General features: G+C 38.8%; 1 protein-coding gene across 7 annotated transcripts; it reads right to left on the bottom strand.

Annotated features, from left to right (window-relative positions):
• Positions 1-1632: 1632 nt before the first annotated feature.
• armc9 (armadillo repeat containing 9) lies at positions 1633-19788 on the bottom strand. Of its 7 annotated transcripts, none has more exons than XM_088313879.1 (26): positions 19643-19788; positions 19132-19324; positions 18901-19026; positions 18567-18779; positions 16986-17141; positions 16824-16916; positions 16052-16076; positions 15676-15833; positions 14555-14653; positions 14170-14205; positions 11417-11451; positions 11217-11328; positions 10995-11087; positions 10258-10348; positions 9697-9823; positions 9434-9573; positions 9224-9300; positions 8982-9056; positions 8713-8803; positions 7735-7787; positions 7203-7301; positions 6537-6649; positions 5668-5831; positions 5226-5331; positions 3555-3736; positions 1633-2388 (listed from the first exon to the last, which is right to left on the bottom strand). In XM_088313879.1, exons 2-26 carry the CDS (start codon positions 19204-19206, stop codon positions 2366-2368), a joined length of 2562 nt encoding a protein of 853 aa, XP_088170005.1. In that variant the 5' UTR covers positions 19207-19324; positions 19643-19788; the 3' UTR covers positions 1633-2365. The 7 variants fall into 7 exon arrangements, with proteins under 7 accessions (XP_088170005.1, XP_088170006.1, XP_088170008.1 ...); XM_088313880.1 differs by having other exon boundaries at positions 3555-3733; XM_088313882.1 differs by having other exon boundaries at positions 18567-18737.
• Between the last annotated feature and the right edge of the window lie 91 nt (positions 19789-19879).

Raw genomic sequence — 19879 nt, 5'->3', positions numbered from 1 at the left:
ATCTGACTATCTTTTTTTGTACAAATGTCTCACAGATGATGGTATTTGCCATTACGTTATGAACAATAATTGAATCGCAAAAACAACTACAAACAATAAAACAGTAACTAAATTACAACCTGTCTGGTATAAAATAACACATTAAAGAGGCATAGCATTATATATAAACTAAAAGTAACAAAGCATGATTGGAAAACATCCTATGATTACCAATGTGGTCTTAAAGTTAGCGTCAGTTGGCTTTAAAGGGTAGGGAAAAATAAACAATGTTGTTGCTCAAGTGCGCACCCTCGCATGTGGCTCTGTTCAAAATTACTCAATCATATTCAAACTTATGTTGCTGGCCCATAACATATTTTCACATGCGCATTTGGTAGATTTCAACTGATTTTTTAATAATTTTGAAAGGAAGGTTGAAGTTGTTTTTAATTCCAAAAGATATGTTTGCCAAAAACCCAATACCTAGTGAGGCATGCTGGCGCTTTTTCTTCAGCTGAAACTGAAGTCGTAGGACCTGTGTTAGGGTGAAGGAAATTATGAACAGTTCCAAAATAGCAGTCAGTGTGAACAAAACAAAAAACCTTCAGACTTCTGCTAGAAAGAAAAGAAAAATGTCAGGAAAAGCATAATTGAAAACCTGCATTTGATTTGGAGCTAATCAGATGCACTTTAATTGAAGGCAGGTGTGCACTGACTCCCGTTTGACATACTTTTGCATGTTATTGGGGAAAAATTAACTCAGTGCAAGTCCGGCCCAAAGTGCAATCCAACTGTGTGCATGGGTGGAATTTTCTTTCTTTTGGTATATTCTTTGCACGAACAGATAGAAGAGGGCGTTTGCACAATTGCGCGCCATTGTGGGATGGAACGCAATTGACTCGCGGCTTCTCTCATTCCCTTTGAATACAGTTTGAAAGATAAATGACAAAAGTGGGATTTAAGCCATTTATTGTGAAATAACATTTTCACCAAGACACAATAAAAAATGCATTCCACATAAATATAAAGGATTGGAATTGCAACTGGGCAAATGTACATTTCATTTTTTTTTGTTAGATGCGGTGTAAACCTTGTAATTGGTATAAATGTAAAAACAAATCATACAACTAGAAAGTAGCAGTGTGTTGTCCAATAAGCGATGTACATTACAAATTTAATTTCAAGCAATGACAATAGACATTCAGCTTTATGAACATGACGTCATTCAAAACGGTAACCAATCTGATAATATAATATATTTATGATTAGTTTAACAGTTGCAACCGGTAGTTGACACGCAAATGCCAACCAATGCATTAACATACTTTCACAGCTCACACAAACATGTCCATCTTACTTGAGAATAAAACATTATTTCCGTCAATAATAAAAACGCAATTAAAATCCTATGATTTTCCAAATTTCCAACAATGCAGACATAGGAACCATAATAAATGTATGATTATTGTGATACAGTCACAATGACAGCATGCTACAACTATAAAATCATACTGTACATGTCTTGAAACATAAAAACCATTGACAATTCATGAAAGTAAACTGCTCTTTGATTAAAAAACAAAAAGAAAAAAACATTATTTTTACATCACATACATTTGCTAAATTCATTTATACCTATGTGAATATACACACACACACACATTCACACCAAATTTTACCAGAGATCTGACTTATTGCGCTGTTTCACTTTGTGGTCAGAAAAGCACATTTTCTCATGCCATAGTCCATCTTTGTAAGGCAGAAAAAGCCCCAAGTCAAAACGATGAGCGTGATTTTGGAATCTAACAAGCGGGGATGCAGCCGGGGTAAGAAGAGAAAAGCTATGCAGCTATTATACAATTAGACACAAAAAAATCACTCAGGCAATTCTGATAATTAGGATAACAATTTATCATTGCCTTACCGTAGCTCTGTTTTTTATGGCCCCTTAAACCTTTACCTGTAAACATTATGCTAATCTCCAGTTTGAAAACTAAGACTCATCAGTTGTGTCATGGTGGCAAAATGTCCCACATACTCGGGTGTGCCAATTGACCTTGTTGAGACAGAAAGAGAGACAGAGAGCAGAGAAGAGGGCCAAAGCAGGCCAGGCCGCAAAGAGCGCCAGGTTTGCTGGCTGGCTGGGGGGGGGGGGGGGTGTGCAATTATTGTCTGATCCCGTATTGGGTTGCAATAAGTCTGTGCCGAAGCCGGGAAAAAAATGCAGGACCACAATCCTTTGCATTGTTCAAGTCCCTCCGCCTCCCGTCGCTGATTCTCGACCCCGCTCGTTGCTCTGACCCTGATCAAAACCTGGAAGGATGATGTTACAGGAAGCGTGACGTGCCGGGGGAGATGGATCTACGCTGTGGTGACAGCTTCCTCCTCACCTCCGTGTTGACTGGCTGCCTGTGGGAGGACACAGGAGGTGAGCAATGTAGGTTTGGGGTGGTGGTGGTGGTGGTGGGGAGGGGGGGTGGGGGTTTGCTGGCGGGGAGAATGAAATCCGGGGGCACGAATCCCCCCCCCCAAAGTGGTTTGATTTTGTCAGCAAGGTGTCTTTCCTAACATATTGGGACAGTTTAAAAATAGAAGGTTGGAACTTTCCAGGTAAAATTTCTCCCCCAAAAATGTACAATCTCAGAGGTGTATGGCGTTCCACAGTATAATAAGCTACTCTGAAAATCTCAACCTTCCCTATTTACTTGCGGAGTGGGTGGCCAGGGCAATGCACATGTCTATTGTGTAGCAAATGTAGGCCTGAAGGGGGATTTGCCTCAACATGCAGCTGCTGTTACCCCTCCTTCAGCAACAGGAAACTAGCAAGCTGCAAATATTAGTGATAATAAAACCTGACGGGCAGCAGAAACTGCACTCAAGTGTAAACTAATCTGACTGATAGCAGAGAAGTTGCGGAAAAAAGCAATGGAAGCACACAATAAACATCCACTTATTCTGTTTGTTGTGCCATGTGCGTTTGCTTATTTGCCTCAAAGGTTGAATTAAGTGACTTCCGTATGACTTCACTGATGTATGACAAATGCCAGACCTCAAAAACACACTTAGCATTATGTTTGATTCCAAGATTCATGGATGAAGTTACTGGCTCATCTAATGAAATGAAGGCGCATGAGTAGAGAATTTATGTGAGCATCCATTTAAGAGCACCAGAGTTGCAAGCGCAGTGGTCAAGATTCATATTTGAGATACAGATGAAAACTACTTGGTTCGAAAAAGAGGCGCCGCAATTAATAAACGACAAGTAACAGGTGATCAAAATAATCGATAATTATTTTTAATCATCGATGAATCTTTTTGATATATTTTTTTAAATTTGAAATTAAAATGAATTATTTTCAATTTTAAATTCTAAAATAACGCAGAGTGTAACATTTAAAGAGGTCTTTAAATGTTTTTATCCATCATAAATTTGTGGGTCTGGAACATATCCCTTGTAATAAACGTGAGCTTCAACGTATTCCTCATCATACTGTTCCATGAAATTTTTGTGACAGTCGATACGGAAGACGAGGGACAATAAAACCATTTTTTCTCCAGCAATATATTACACCTACCTCTACTCTGTTGTCTCACTCCACTTGTGGAACTTGTGGAGCCTGGCCGGCTGCACTGCTGAGGTTCAGCCTGGGAAAATTTGGGGGCCAGACTATATGCAGTGTTTCTCTGAACGTCTCCTGGCTCAGGAGTCTTTCCTAGCCTCGGCCTGCTTGCAAACACAGAGATGGAATCCCCGCTGCTGACAAGGAAGAGGCGATAAATAAGTAAATACGTACAGGCTTTGCTCGTCCGTTGTCCCCAATATATAAAAACATTGGACAGTACATCAAATAAGAAATAAAATGTATTAGCGCTACAATTACTGAGTCATCCCTTGAAGATGTAATGTTATCCAGTCACTTTGTAACATCAGTTTGAATTGAAGCCTCTCTCACTAACATTGTGGGAGCTTTTATCGTACTCTTATTTGATGAGCTGCTCCCAAATTCCATATAATAAAAATAAATCAGACACTAAAAGGTGTGAAAGTGACTGAGTGGCGAGCGGTCTGGTGTGCATCTTGTGTGGCTGCATTTACCCATAACCCAAATGGATGGATGGCTAAATGTAATGTGTTAAAATTGCATAAATAACCAGTAGAAACAATAAGCGAGGGTCCAAATCCTCATTGGAAAGTAACCTGGTAAAACCTATGCCGAGTCACGATATGCTGTTGCCATGGCAATAAGCTATTCGCCAAAAAACACTATTTTTGAGGGTCTAACTATGCATGAAGACTCATGAAACTTTGCAAAAACCAGTTGGCATAAAGTGGCATATTAAGCACATTTTACTGTACGAAATCACATAAGATTGCAATAAATAACAGAATATGATATTAAATGTCTACATAACAGAGGCGGAGGATTCGATTCATATGACTTGGACTTGAGTCGACTCAAGTTGCTGATTTTATGACTTGTTTGCCAATAACTTATGAAAAACCTGACATTCATGAGACTCGACTCAGACTTGAACGGCATAAGCTATTCCGTGTACATTAGAAAAATAAGGAAGAAAGAGGAGACTTAACATTAAATTGTAAACAGGTTGGTCTCTAGTGGCTGCAGGCTGCTAAGGACGAGCTCTGGATGATAATTTTTTGTGATCGGTAATAAGAGGCAATGATTGACATATGGGGAAAGTGGCTGATTATGATTGGTGGCTGATTAATCAAAGCACCACTAATATGAGACACTAAAAGTCAATTTTCTACAATATGTTCCCTTTAAAAAGAGACATATCAGAACAAAGTGACATGCCCTTTGAGAACCGTGGAGAATAAAAAAGAAGAAAAAGTGAGGCAAGTACGCATTGGTTGGACGAAAGACCGTGCAGTCCAAATTTCACGGCTGTTCGAACAGATACAGGAAATAATACTGTAACATGAAGCCAAATTCCCAACTAAAATACTTTCTCACAGTACAAATTGAAGAATGTAACTAGAACAGAACATCCATTCTCTTGAAACTCTTTTTTTTTCAGCAAGTGCAATTGCAAGTAGTTCCCAGGAAGTCTAGTCTTCCTCTAAGATGGGGAGACTTATTTGTAGCTGTCTTAATAGACTAGACAATCAAAACAAAATACAATATAAAAGTTTCTACTGCAAAATATCTTCAAAGATCATAAGACCACAACTTTTTCCATTAATGGTTAGTCTGTAATTTTGTAATTTCGTGTTAAGTTACCTGTGAAAAGGTCCATTGTGTTTCTCTTGGAGGGTTGCTTTTCTGACTCGTACCTTGTAGGACTGGTCCATATCAGAAGCTTTGGCTAATCGGCCGCACTCCAAGTCTGAGTGTTTTAGTCCAAAATGTTAAATGCAAAAAGGTGACAAAACAAACCAGGACAGTAATCAGGAAGCAGTCTGGTCTTTTTCCAGCCAATCATTGCGACTCATTTTTGCCCACAACACTAAAACTGTGATTCTCTGATCTCAAAGCTTAAGTCTGAGCCCCTGCCACCAAATGACTGTGACGGAAAAGATAAGCATAGCTTGGGCCCATTCTAGTCCATCCTAAAGGTGTTCATTGATTTATGCACGAGGTGACAGTCATGTTAGAACAGAATTGGATTTCTGAAACGCTGTTGTCATCGTAGTTCATGAAGCCATTACAACGTTCTACCCACCCGGGCTGTGACGCAGGGAGTCAGCTGTGCGCGGGCGATTGTCATAGCTCGTGTGAGGTAGAGAATCATTCTTGGAAGGAAGGGAATTTCCTTTTTCACTCCTGTGTCCAGGGTGAGGTTTATTTCCCCCTTCTCTGCCACTTTGGCAGACTGGATGGTAATTTCTACACATGGAAATACAAACAGAGTTCTGATGAGTATCGGAAGAAGCCCCAGATTATTTTTTTTAAGTAATTACATGCGTTAATAGGTTAATATCATTTTTACACTTTTTTTTACTCTTGAGCTGCAAGTGTTTCTAGACTCATGTGTAAATTAGGATTGTATGAAAAAGATAAACCATGCATCAGTTACTACAAGTAAAAGCATCATAAGTGCTGCTAAATAATTCCAAAAAAAATTGTTTTTACAATTGCTTTCAATTATTTTTATTTATTATTTCACACCTCAACCTGAAAGAACCCGGGCAGTCTTTAATTTCACGTGACATTGTGACCCCATTTTTTCTGACCCACTGCTCTACATATCAAGAATCCAAGAGGTTGAAAAGTTATAGCCGAGTAGACAATACTATCACTGTCGCATTGACCTCTTTGGTCTTTATTGTTGTAGCTTTACTTCATTCACAGATCGTATGTTTTGACAAAGCGCTACTTGAGGTTCCTTTTGTGCTGATGTCATGTGATCTCCCTCAGGAGAATCAAGGCCTTTGAGATAAGATGCCAATTGCTAATATAATCTCTTGAACACTGCATGAGGCGGCGTCTGGCTCCATAAACGCACAATGTTGCACAGGTAGTAATATAAAAAAATTAAATAAAAAAAAGACTAAAACTAACACAACACACATATTTTGTCATTTCACTCACACAACATTATTGTTACGGTGGGAGCCTGGGGTCACCGGTCGCTGTAGAGGCTCATCAACACTTGGTTGATGCTGCGGGGTTGTCTTCTTCACTTTGGGTAAATTGGTAATAATCTGCACAATCAATACACAGGACAATTAGCATTCTTTCAAAAAATGATAATAATATCTCATTTGAACAGTATTACATGGTAGTTAGTTAGTAATATCTATTACATGGGCGTATCAAGTGAAAACAGGACAATATTAAGCTGCTACCACCCGTCTGTGAAGCTGTTCAACAAAATGTTGGAATTTGTCAAACACTTTTGCGCAGTGGACATCATCGTATTTCTCAGCTACATTGTGTTTAATATACATTTACATACATTTGCATGTATGTTGAGAATCCATTTTCTCTGTCTTTAAAGCCCGCTGAATGGAAACATTACCATGTATCTTGAGTCTGCACTGCTTCCTGCTAAATTCACAGTAGTCGTGTAGTGCGGTGGGGCATGCGGTGAGCGTGTGTGTAGCACACTCACAATGATTGTGATTTTATCTGAGCTTGTGCGACAGAGGAACCTAACCTCAACAGTTAGCGTGAAATTTAAGTGTAAGTAGTCAGATGTGTGTTGTTGTGGAGCTGGTGTCAAGAGTGTGTCTGTGTGTATTTTTTTTTGCTTACACCGAGGTACTCTGTAGTGAGCAGACTTTCCCCAGACAGCTCACAGGTCTTCGGCTGAAGGACTTCCTCTTTATCTCGGTCCGACTCTATCAAATCTTCCTGTCACAACATAAATCACAAAGACCAAATTATAATTTAAGTCTGCATCAAGTAACAATGTGAATCCAGATATCTACTCTCCAAACGTATGCCTCGATGACTACTTTTCAATGAGCAGTGCTAATAAGATTAGTTTCCTTTAAAATGAGTTTGCACAACACTTGTCATTCACATTTACCCAAGTGGAGACATTTGATTCTTTACCACTGAAATCAGGAAACACCCACATGAACACAAGCAAGCGAATGACACTAAATATCTGTGCCATGTCAAGATTACAATCTGCTGTACAGGTTACAACGAAGGCAAAATAGACTTTTTGACTCACCCCATCATTTTCTCAAATGGGGTAATTCAAGATATGCTTATTATTATGTGACACAATGTGTTGATAGATGTGGAGTAAAGTGTGAAGTATTAACATGAGACTTACATCATTGTCATTCTCATCCTCTTCATCGTCAGACTCGGGCCCTTCTTCCTCCGCTGGATGGAACACAACATTTATGTATTTAATGAAGAAATTCCCATATCCACTTCTCCAATTTCCACAGGGGAGGGAACACTACAATATTTAAGTAGGATTTTTTCCATCCTATTCATTACATAGTGGAATGAGTTGAGAACAAAATAATCTAAGAATGACAAATGGAAATCAAAATTGTTACTCTACAGAGGTGTGGATTCAGAATTATCCCCAAAATAAAATGGGAAAAATCCCTTCTGTGAAAATTCCTTAAGAGAATGCAAAAAGAGGTGTGTGGGGCCACCAGGTGCATGTATGCACTCCCTACGACATCTCTCTACAATGCCCTTGATGAGCTGCAAATGTTCTCCAGGGCGATGAAACATTGTGTCCCGGAGGTCCTTGACTGGGTTCAGGTCTGGGAAACAGGAAGGCCAGTTCACAGCATCAATGCTTACTTCATGCAGGATATCATGACACACTCCACTCCAGCCAGAAGAAGCCAAGCATTGCCATTTATCTGATGGCCGTGCCGCAACACCTAAGCAACTACAGGTTCTACACATTGCGCGCCATGCTACCTTAAGTGGTGAGAACACAAAATGTAAAAATGACCAAAAAGTAAACCATTAAGGATGAGGAGAGGTTAGGCGAGGTATGTAGCCTCCACCTGCAGAACCGAGCCTTAATAGGAGTTGCATTGTCTCTCATTTTCTCTTGCCAACAGCAGGTGAAATTGATTCACAATCATTGTTGCTTCCAAACTGGACAGGCTGATATCCCAGAAATGTGATTGATTTGGAGTTACATTGTGATTCTTCAAGCAGTGCATGAGAAATAACTTGTTAATTTTGCATGTAATAATAATAACACAGCCAAAATTGACCGACAAAAATGCACTGTAGTAAATAAGTGAACAAGCCATAAATGTACATTCTCACTGACCTGAGTTGAGCTGTTTAATGATGAAACCAATTTGTCTGTGAAGATCTGGGTTATCCTCCTTGCAGAAGCAGTGGAGGATCTCCTCCACACTCTACACACATTTAAGCAAAACACACATTCAATTGGCTGGTGAATCAGACCCGAGCAGTAGATAAGCAAAACGTAACGCATGCAGCAGCAAATATCTTCGGGCATAATGAACATCTGCTAGAGTGTGTTGAGACATTAAAAGTGAATACAAGCGGGTGAAGACATCACAACCATCTCACCATTTCTTTAGCTTCCTGTCTCACGGAGGGGATGCACAGGATGCTGTACAGGGCGCCATTCACATATGGAAGAATCTGGAAAAGAGGGAGACAGACAATGCGAACACATTTCAATATGAAAAATGATGCATGGAAAGAATTATGAAAGTTCAAAAAAGGCAAAAATTTAAAAGGCATAAGGTTGTATCTTACTGTCACACACACACACATGCACACACACTTTTCAAGGGGAAATGGATCACCTCGTGGTTGTCATGTCCGAGGAGGTTAGTTAGAACCTTGAGCACATGTTTGGCATTTTCTGCACACTTCCTTTTTCCTGCATGAAGACAGCCATGTGACATGAGCACAATCACAAACATGTACACCAACGGTTGCATTCGGTGAATATTTTGAAAACATATATGGAACTACAGTCTGTCGTGTTCATGTACTGTATCTTTTGCATGTACCTTTTGTTCGCAGGCACAAGTTCATGAGAAGAGATGCAGAATACTCCAGGGTGTAATCGCTCAGACAGTCGGAGTCATGCAATTCATCCACCAGCCAGCCAATCAGATCATCTTCTATCATGACAGTCTGCTGGGTCCTCCTAACAAACAGATGCAGTAATCAAAATGGATTAAAAATTACATATTCTTGTGTTGATGTCTGTTAAATGGCTGACTGAGACATTGTTCTTTATACGCGGTAAGGTTTACAGACGCTGAATTACATGAGGCTGAGTTTCTGCAGAGCCACCAGCACATTCTCTCTGGTCAAGGAGTCCTTCTTCTTCTCCTCCCTGACCGTTTCCATCAAGAGTTTTAGAAGCAATGGGATTTGGGAGAGGTAAACTCGCCCTGTAAATATAAACATGACATTTGTCATAATTATCTGTTCGTCTCTAGCCACGTGGTAAAGATCAAAACTTTTGATATTGACTTTTTTAAAATGAGGTCTCATTTTGTTTATGTTCAAGAGCATGAAGTTCCTTCTATTGCTGAAGGATACAATCAGTACTTACCACTTTGAACACTTTTTATTTTAAAGCTGATTTTTTTTTTGCAGTTAATTAAACAACAAGTGAAAATAAAACAGATATTGAAAGGCTTGCCTTCGAAAAACACTTTTTAAAAGACAGAAGTCTCGCACGCTCATCTTGCTGGGAACCATTTAAAAAAAAAAAAAAGCAGTGTTTTATGTCAAAGGTTCCACTAAGGGCTAGGCCATTACTAACCCCGATTGTTGTTAAAAAATATTTATATTCCTAACTCTTGACGTTCTTGACACTTACCGTCTGCAAAGGAGGAAAATGTATTGATGAGACGAGCCATGTACTGCCGCACCATTTCATTCTTTGACGTCAGTAAATGAAGCATAGTTTCCTACAGAGACAGAATGTGCAGTGTTTTTTTCATATAAAGAATTTGTGATAAGGTCCATATTTAAAATATGTAATAAGAATTGTTGCCCTCGAGCAAGGCATTTACAGAAACCTCAACAAGTGCAAATTGCTTCAATCCATTTAATCTGCCATCTCTGGTTTCCATGTACTGTACTTTAACTGTGTATCTTTGTGTGTATTTCCTGGCAATTGTAATTAATTTAATTTATGATTGTTCTTCTAAATTGCAGATAAAAAAAAAATGTTGTGTCTGTAAGGTAATGTAATGAAATCCATGGAGAATAATTAGCCAGTGATGACAATGGACAAGAATTATTACTTTATTCTACACTCTGGTGCACAGATTAGGATGCAACATAAATTGAATGTAGAGGAAAGTTCACTTTTTTTAGTTAGAATATTTGGTCACATGGCTATTGGGGTGATCTCAGTGCTATTAAGGTCCATGCATGGATGATTTCATTAGGGTAGCAGACGACCTGGGGACCATCCTAGTTGACGTTCGGCAAGAGGCAAGGTACACCCTGGACACTGTTGCCAGCCAATTACAGGCTCTTAAAATCTTTTGGAGTAAATGAATGCATACTTGGAGCAAAACACAAAGCCAATTAATGATATAGCTTCACCTGCTTTGTGCTGTACTGTTCCAGTAGATCATTGCTTATGTAAGCCTGAAGCGCAGTGTCCCTCTGTTCACCGGGAAGTGAGCGAGTAAGTCTCTAAAAATGATTGACAATTTTGGAAAGTCAATTTGACTGGCTCAGAGATAGGAAACAACATGCCAGCGGTCAGTCGTCTTACAAACAGCAATGCTTGCATTAAATAAGTGCAGAGGAAAATGGACAAACCCAGCGCAGAGCCTGAAGCAAAAGGGACCTCAGACGGTCTGATCCTTCAAGCAGGTCCTTTTTCAGCTTCACATAATCTAGAGAGGGCAGCATTGGCACTTCCTTCGGTCTGCTGGGGGTTGCAAAAAAAGACAGCCAAAATAAATTTCATTATCAGGTTGGACAAATGAACCAGAGCTGTACAAGACCTAAACACTTACTATGGTGCAATGGATGCTCGGAGTATTGAGGAAGCCTAGAGGAACAAAAGAAAATTTATTGTAGAATGTTTTTATTTTAAACTCAAGCAATTATTTGACAAACATGAGTGATCATCTTTTAGTCCTGCTAATCACCAAATGCTTTAGTCAGTCGTACATGGACATGCTCACGTCATGCATGTGGCACATGCTCAATTCCCAAACTTATATTTTTGTTTGGAAAGATACCCCATGCGGAAAAGTGGGAGAGGATTATTTGAGTTAATGGAGATGAGCCAACAAGACCTCAGTTAACATTTTGTTCTGTAAAATAACTCTGGTCAACAGCAAATTTTAATCAGAGATGTTTGTATCACCTAATGCACTTTTGCTACTGAATAATAATAATAATAATAATAAATATATTTTCTAGCATATTAGTTTGTTTTTTTTAGGTATTTTCCTTTTTTTTGTAATATATACACTAGCTATGAGGTTAAAAATATCCACCTGTTGTTGAACCTGACCCTTAATTCATAACTATTACTATATTGCATATCATTGTTAGTATTGGCTTTTATTTTTTACAATGATCATGAAAAACATGAAATGCAAGAGGAGTAGTCAACAACCTTTTTTTCAATGATGTAACCCCCTATGAAATATTTTTTCAGCGGGATACTCACCTAAACCAGAGCAAAGCGCTTTGTTACAGCTCCAGCTGTTGTGAAATGTGCTATATAAATAAAATTGTATTGTATAGTATTTTGGGACCAAAAAATGACAAAGAGTGCAGTACCATCAGTATCTGATTTATGAAACTTTAGAACTTCATTTGTAGTGGTATCTCTAGAATTACTTGATAAAAAAGATATAGCTTTCAAAAAAAACAAATTGGGTCATAGTACAGATTACTTCTAAAAAATAAATTATTGACTTAATTTTAAATATATGCTCATCAGCTGGCTCTGCAGGAGTCTGATAATGATCCAGAACATTTGAATCAGGTGTGTTGGAGGAGAGAAAGATCTCAAACATGCAGGATTGCACTCCTCGAGGAAAGGAGTTTGACAACCTGTGCGCCATTTGAATAGTTCTCCAAATGTGTGAAGTGGCAGTGGATGTTTATTAATGAGGCATTTTTGTGGGAGGAAGGTTTTAAGACTGGTATCGCAAGGCATTAAAGGCGAGTTGTAATATCAGAATATAGATTGTAGGAAAAGAATGTGCTATTTCACACTTGATAATGTTAATTTCTCATTTTGTTTGGGAACTGAGCTTGGTCTCAAATCACATATTTGCACCTGCACAAAGACACAACCCAGGGAATACAGGGTTTACATAAGCGTCGGCTATTCTGTCATGTACCCTTTACTATGTTGTAAAACCATTTATTGGTCATGTTACTGACTTCGTTGACAGCTCTGCTCTGAGTATCCCGAAGTATGTAAAACACAGGCAAAGAGACAAAACAAACTGCCCATTATGATCAATCATGGTGTTAACTTTGGCAAATCACTAAAGTACAGTGTTGATTGTCTCTGTAAAAAAAAAAGAAAATTGTTCCACACTCATTGGGCCCTATTTTTGTGCCCAGCACTAGTCTAGCGCAAAGTACAGGCTAACTGTACACATGAGTGCAGTTTTCTTTCTTTTGGTATTTTTGTAGACGGGTGCATTAGAAATAAGCGTTTGCGTCATTATGGGAGAGTGAACACAGCTATGTTTTTTCCGGGCCAAATGAAGAGGTGGGCATTCTGTCAGTCATCTTGATGAAAGGTCCATCAATAGGTCTCTGGCAGATGATCTTTTTGCTGGCGAATGACGGATGATGGTAAACTTAAAGAAACTGAGAGACTGTGCACCGCTGGAAGTGGGTTTAAGTTCGTCACCGGAAACATCACAAATCACTAACCTTCTGTCACCAAATTATCAGGTGAACCGGATAATAGAAAACACCCTCGATTAATTTAGGAACCGCGCAGTCTGTAAAATTCACAAACACAATAAACTAGACTTGCTCCTGCTCAAAAAATCTATTTTTATGTCAAGCGCACGTGTACCTGTCTAAGAAAATAGGGCCCATTAATTTGAGCCACATGAGCAGCAAAGTTATCCATGATGTATATTAAATTATACCAGAAAGTTAAAAAAATAAAGCCCTTATTTCACATAATGAAATGTTAAGATATGTTCTCACTTTTTTAACAAAATTTCACCTGATGAATTATTACGTTAAGAACCATGACTGTTTCAGAAAAGTGCTGCAGTTGCCCCCTGTGAAATGGATGCAACCTAAAGCCTATTTGTTCAACTGCCGCCGTGTGATAGAATTGTTTTGCATCAAAATTCCTTTTGTTTTCCATTCTGCTACTGAAATTGAATTTAACTAAATCCATACTGTAAAAAATGGTAATGAGAGAAATATGAGCGGGCCAACATTTGTGAGGAGAGTTGGTGGGAGGAACAATGCATCTTGGGGCAGTTTACTTTCAAAATGAGGCGAATCAGGAAAGCCTGGCAAAAGGGATCTTATTATTTAAGTGAGGCCCTTTGATAAGGGACAATCTAGCAGGATCAAGAGATAAATGATAGCGAAGACAGACGGACACGAATCAGTTTGAGAGGGTTATTTGTAGTGAAAGCAGGGAAGGAGGTGTGGACAAGTGGAAGAGGACATGACGAGACACAGCAAGGGGGAGAGCGAGAAAGTAAGGGCAGATGAACTGAGCAAGAGGTGATGTGAAATAAAGATGAAATCACGAGAAACTTACATAGCCATCATCATATGAACTCATAGAGTAATATCCCTTTGGAGACGAAAGTGTCATACACGCAAAAACACACACAGAGAAAAGTTGTTCAGTTCAAACAAAGTCTGCATTTAAAAGTTGAACAATTTTAACGGTGTGTTTATATCTGAATTGACCAGCTATACTTATTGTTTTGCATTACAGTCAAAACCATGGCAGGATTACTAACCTAATAAGAAGGGTGCACACAAATCCTTGCAAATCATTTTTAACACGTTCATTTGACTAATTTGTTTCCAAGTCTATTTTTATGTGACTCTCATCAGAATTCCCACCATTCCGTGGTTTGTCACGGATCTATCGGGTAGGTGGAAAGTATAAGGTGTAAAAGGGTTCTTTCACTCACAGTGCCAGGCCTGGTAAGGTCAGTCATCGGAACCGCGCTCTGCCTCATCTGGCTGCTGAACAGGCGAGCACACACACTCTGCAGGTACTCGGGCGATATCTGCCAAAACATAACAGGCCCCCTTGAGCATTACGAATACAACCGTATCTGAGTTTGTGTCAAACTAATTATTTTCATTGACTTGCGTGGAATGACTTGAATGAGGAGTGCGCTTTAGCCGTCCACTGCACCAGTTTAGTGAAAAAAATTGAGAAATAAAGGTAGAAACTTGATCCAGTAATAAATCAGCTTTTACGTAAATGTATTTCCCTCAAATATATTTTTCCCAACATCCACATGGAAGGCTCGGTTGGGCTTTCTCTCACACAGAGTAAACATCATTCTCTACTATTCACACGTATTTTAGGTGTCTTAGATTTTATTTTGCTGTAAATTCAGCATCAGTATGGATGATGCAAGTGATTGCGCTATTAAGGGAGAAATCAAGTCAAAAACTTTCTTTACAATATGTCCTATGCGCTCCCACTAGTCCAAACATAGTATTGTGATTAATTTTACATTTGTGGAACATGAATTAATCAGAAAAATTCACCCGTTTTTATTTACCTCTCCAGGCTGTCATTTTTTTCTAGGACTGCTACTTCCTCTTGACTGCAAATGAAATTATTCACAGTGTCTCAGGTCGCCCTTCTCAAATAGTCGGGCAGGCCCCTCTGGAGTTACGTTGCAATACCAATAGGGTTGCTTGTGCTCCCGGGGAACATGTTTTTTTTTGTTGTTGTTGTTTTGGTGGTACTTGCTACAAGAAGAATAAAGCATAATTGCACATCCACTACAGCAGGTGGCAGTCGTGCATTCACTGTCAAATTGTGCGCAGGGAGTAGTAGCATTAAGGTGTTTGGTTTTTGCGACGATTTCGACTCGTAAATCTAGGCACCACTGTATAGAGACGGTTATACTCCCATTTTGTAAACAAACATGAATAGAAGACCACCATAGGTATTTTCTTTTCACTGCTTGTACGCGCATATCTCATTCGTACTTGCCACGTTTAATATAAAACTTTTAGCCAGTATTACATTTCATGTTGTGGGCATGTGTGCGTTTGCGATCCACATTACATTTTTTCCGCTGATTGTTGCCTCTAACGAGTCAACCAGGTCAGCAGTGATGCCAATAAGTTGGTAGTAGTCTGCTTGCATCTTGTTGAACTTGCGCATGTAGCTGGTGGCGCGGCGCTCTGACTCAACCAGCTGTACCTGGAGCTGTTGCACGGCTTCTGTGAAAAGTGCGGGGAAAAAAATGTTTGCACAATATGTAAATTTATGAGCACAACTGTATAAGTAAAATAGCTTCATGTTGATGCTTTAAACATGCACATTAGACACTTTGACTTGGTACTGCAACAAGTGGCATCTATAATCCATTTTGAGTTTTACAAAGTGGTCTTACATGAGTCACCAACAGCATCCTAAGTAACATGAGCGGGACATTTACCTTTTGAACTCTTTCCGCCCTCCTTCTGCATACCGTCTGTTAAAGAACACACGTCAGCACTCATCTGTGCATTCATTCAACATTTCTAACGTGCGTCTATTTCCCTCAGTGTGACATAAAGGTGCATAAAGAATATATGAGATGTGAGTCACAGTATGTCCTACATCCTGTTGGAAGCTGGCAATGGCCTCACCAAGACAATTTGTACAGGATTAAGACAATCCATTTTATAGCGTGACGGTAAACTGGTGTCAATATGTGATCGATACGAGTTTGTTTTGTAGGGAGGGTTGCATTTCTTTTTAGAAAACTGGACTGACCAACACCCTTCTACGGGCAAACACAGCTGTCATGCATGAGTTTGCATTCACTTTAAAGTGGACCTCTTTCTTTAACCTCTAGTATGACAAATAAGAGCCTGCCACGAAGCAGTCTATTTAATGTGTGGATATAAGCATTTGACACATAGGATGTGTGAGTGTTTGCACAAGGAAATGATAGATGCATCAGATGAGCTTAATGAGTTGGGTTAAGCCGTATGGAGAGATTTTTTTTCTTTGAACATCTCTTGAGACGTTAGTATAACTAATATATCGCTTTCATCTGTTAAGCAATGTTTAATGTTCACAGAACTTGACCTTGAATTACTTAATAAATAAAATTACCCTAAAATTGTCACCTGGTGCACCAAATTTTCTTATGGCGGGTAAATGTAAAAACGCCTACCAAATGTAATCAATGAGTTCCAATTTTAAATTCCAACAAAGGATACATATAATGTCAGCAGCCTTGGGCAGTTTGCTGGCTTCATTGTCACAGAGACAAACTGTTGAAGTTTATTCTGCAACTTTGGTATCCAGGTTTCCTAAAAACGATAGTTGTTCATTGAAAATGTGCTTCTGACTAGTTATTACAATATAATTTCATGAAGAACCTGAAAGAGATCCTTGAAGAAGGGGTGGATGGTGGGGTTGGACACGTAAGGCAAAGCATAATAAGGCAGAAACTCTGTGGTTTGACTCAATGCTTTTCCACATGTCTCCAGGTATTTCTTGAAATAGGAAATTCGCTCTTCAAACTCCGCCTGGTCCTGAAGAAAGAGTCAGATTCTGTTACTTCATGCTGCTCTTACAATAATATTTACAACTGCATAGCACTCATAAACATTTACTGTATGTACATGATATCACATCTATTTATATATTATATACACCTAATATTAAAAGTATGAATAATGTATTGGTCTGCAACTTTTAACAAGCTTGTTTATAGGCGGCAGTCCTGTCTCATGTAGTAAACAAGTTACTGCTGCATCCGGTTAAAAGCATCAATTGTATTTTCACTCAAGGGGGATTGGACTTCATTGTCAGTATTTACCAAAATTTGTCATTTAACCATCCTTAGTTAAAGTTAGAAGTGGGGACGAGGTATCAAGTCTTGCTGGTGCATGAAATTAGCATCTTCACATAGTTTGTCAGCAGGCGGATGAAAACAGTGCTCTAAAATTTACTGGTAAACAGCTGCTTTGACTTTGGACTTCAAAAAGCTAAGTGGACCAGCATCTGTTGATAATATTGCACTCTCAAACCATCAGTGACTTGACCTCAAGTAACTTGGATTGTGTGCCTCCCCATGTGTCCTACAGAACCAGGGCCCAAACATAATGCAACATTTACCTGACTATTGTTGGGAATTGATGTAGAAATCCGGATAATTCCAAATGTCGATCAAGTCGGTGTTAGAACTTCAGTCCAACCCAGTAAAACGCATTTTCTCTTGGTTTTGAAATTTGTTTACATATAAAGTAAACAGTGTAACACCCTCTTTATGAGTCCAAATAAAATTAAACTGAATTATTTTGACTATCTGACTTATCATGGTGGTAAATTTTAGCCAAGACTCTCTTTTTGAATCGTTTTAGGGCAACAAACAATCACACCTGTTAGTCTCTGATTAAACAAATTACACTTGATAAAGCAAAAAATATATATAATACCCAATGCTGTGTTTTTAACTGTATAGAACATTATTCTAGTTTTCAACTCATCACCTGACGTAAAAAAACTCAATTCCATTAAAAGGCAGATATCAATGAAGTGATCTTTGCATAATACTATCATATCTTTCTCTGCTCCGGCATTGATAAATAAACATCAAATATTGATATGATGGCTGGCCAAATAGAGCAATTTCAACTGTTGGAAAGCAATAACGTGTGACAATTTGCCCGATTGATGCAGGGTCATTAGGATCCCAGACAACAACAGAAAAGATTAATCCAATAAAATAGATTAAATTCAATCAAATTATTTAAAATGTATGTTAATCATGACAAGAAGGACAGTAGGCCCCGTGATAAAAACAATATACTGACATAAATACTGCACTGACAATGACTTTCTTAAAGGCAAAATGTTCATGAATAGCACGGCTTAGTGGACATGTTGAGTAGTTGACACTCATGTGCTGTCAGGATACTAAGGATCCTACAATATACATCATCCAAAATACATACTTGTCTTCCAGGATGGCTTCTCAGTGGGTAGACGGTAAAATGGATATGAAGGTAGAACTCCAGCTTTTGGGCCTCAGTATCGCTGTAAACTAGATCCGAAGGAATATTCTCGGTCCACAACTCAAAGAATACCTTGTACTCTCCATCAGTGAAAGAACTAAGGAGGTCTTTCTGCACACAGTGATGGGTAAAGAGGAGAAATCGGTAAGACATCTGAAATAGACAAGATAAATGGTGATACTGCAGCTCTCAATCAACCTTAAGACAAAGCTGTTTATATTGCCATTTTATAACCTCTACAAACTAACTTCAATGGCTGAGTTTTACATTTTACCTGGACGATGTGAGTCTTTACATCTCGCAAAGCATTTCCTTGAGGCTTGGATACAAGTTTTCCTTTACTCTTGCACTCCTTGTCAAAACTGTTAACTGTGTTATCAAACTGTTCAACCTTAAGGTACTATGGTAGGAGAAACAAACAAGCAATACAAGTCAATGAATGTCATCTTTTAATGTACTGGACACATGTTTATTTATTTCATCAGATTGTCAGGTGTATTTATACCTCCTTGATCATCCCAAGCAGATTGGCTTCAGTGGCTAAAATATCGCCCATTTTGACTTCCTCCCGGGAACTCATGTGAGTATCCACAACTTCTTGAACCACACAGAGAAAGCAACTTTTTGCACTTCTTGGGAACGTATTGTTTCTATTTCCCTACTTCAGCATCGGTTGATTCCAGCGTGTTCATTACGTCCTGTAAAACATGACACACGTTCTATAATACCACTGCCTGAAAATAACAACTTGAAAAATACAAGCGCTGACTGAATTTTAAAGAGTCGAATGCTGCACTACGCATAAACACAACCCATCCATTATGTTTAGTTTTAGTTCATTTCAAGTATGCGTGTTTTAGCGTGTACTTTTCTTCTTTATTTTATAAGCAGCAAAAATACAATCACCGATGAAAATTAAGCGAACAAGTAGTAGCATTTCCAAGCTTATGCTAGCAGCAGCAACAGTTGTCCAGTACAGCAGATCCACGCTTATTTTTGCCTTCTCCCATTCTCACCTAAGTTAACATTTTAAAAGACGAAGGCATCTTCGCTCCAAACGTCATAATCCAATATAATATTGAAAAAGGCTGAATTATCTTCTACAGTACTTCGATATTAGGGCGACATCCATTAGCTAGCAACCGTACACAGAAGAGACGCTAACCACATAGCAACGACAGAGTTTTGACAGGAAAGTGAAAGTAAATGTCGTAAAACCTGTGGTTAACGTCGTAAAACGTTATATATTTACA

This window comes from Idiotropiscis lumnitzeri, chromosome 13 (genome assembly GCF_059441095.1).
Source record: "Idiotropiscis lumnitzeri isolate Australia: NSW breed Sydney's pygmy pipehorse chromosome 13, RoL_Ilum_1.0, whole genome shotgun sequence".
In the NCBI taxonomy this organism is placed as follows: domain Eukaryota; kingdom Metazoa; phylum Chordata; class Actinopteri; order Syngnathiformes; family Syngnathidae; genus Idiotropiscis; species Idiotropiscis lumnitzeri.
This window is presented reverse-complemented; position numbering and strand designations above follow the sequence as displayed.

What these genes read in the sequence shown, in the direction of transcription:
- armc9 (XM_088313879.1), bottom strand. Translation starts at nt 19,206, where the DNA reads ATGAGTTCCCGGGAGGAAGTCAAAATGGGCGATATTTTAGCCACTGAA. An exon ending in TGCTTGGGATGATCAAGGAG is followed by an intron (nt 19,027 to 19,131) that starts GTATAAATACAC and finishes CTCCTACCATAG; the next exon opens with TACCTTAAGGTTGAACAGTT. An exon ending in GTTCATATGATGATGGCTAT is followed by an intron (nt 11,452 to 14,169) that starts GTAAGTTTCTCG and finishes TTGTTCCTCTAG; the next exon opens with GCTTCCTCAATACTCCGAGC.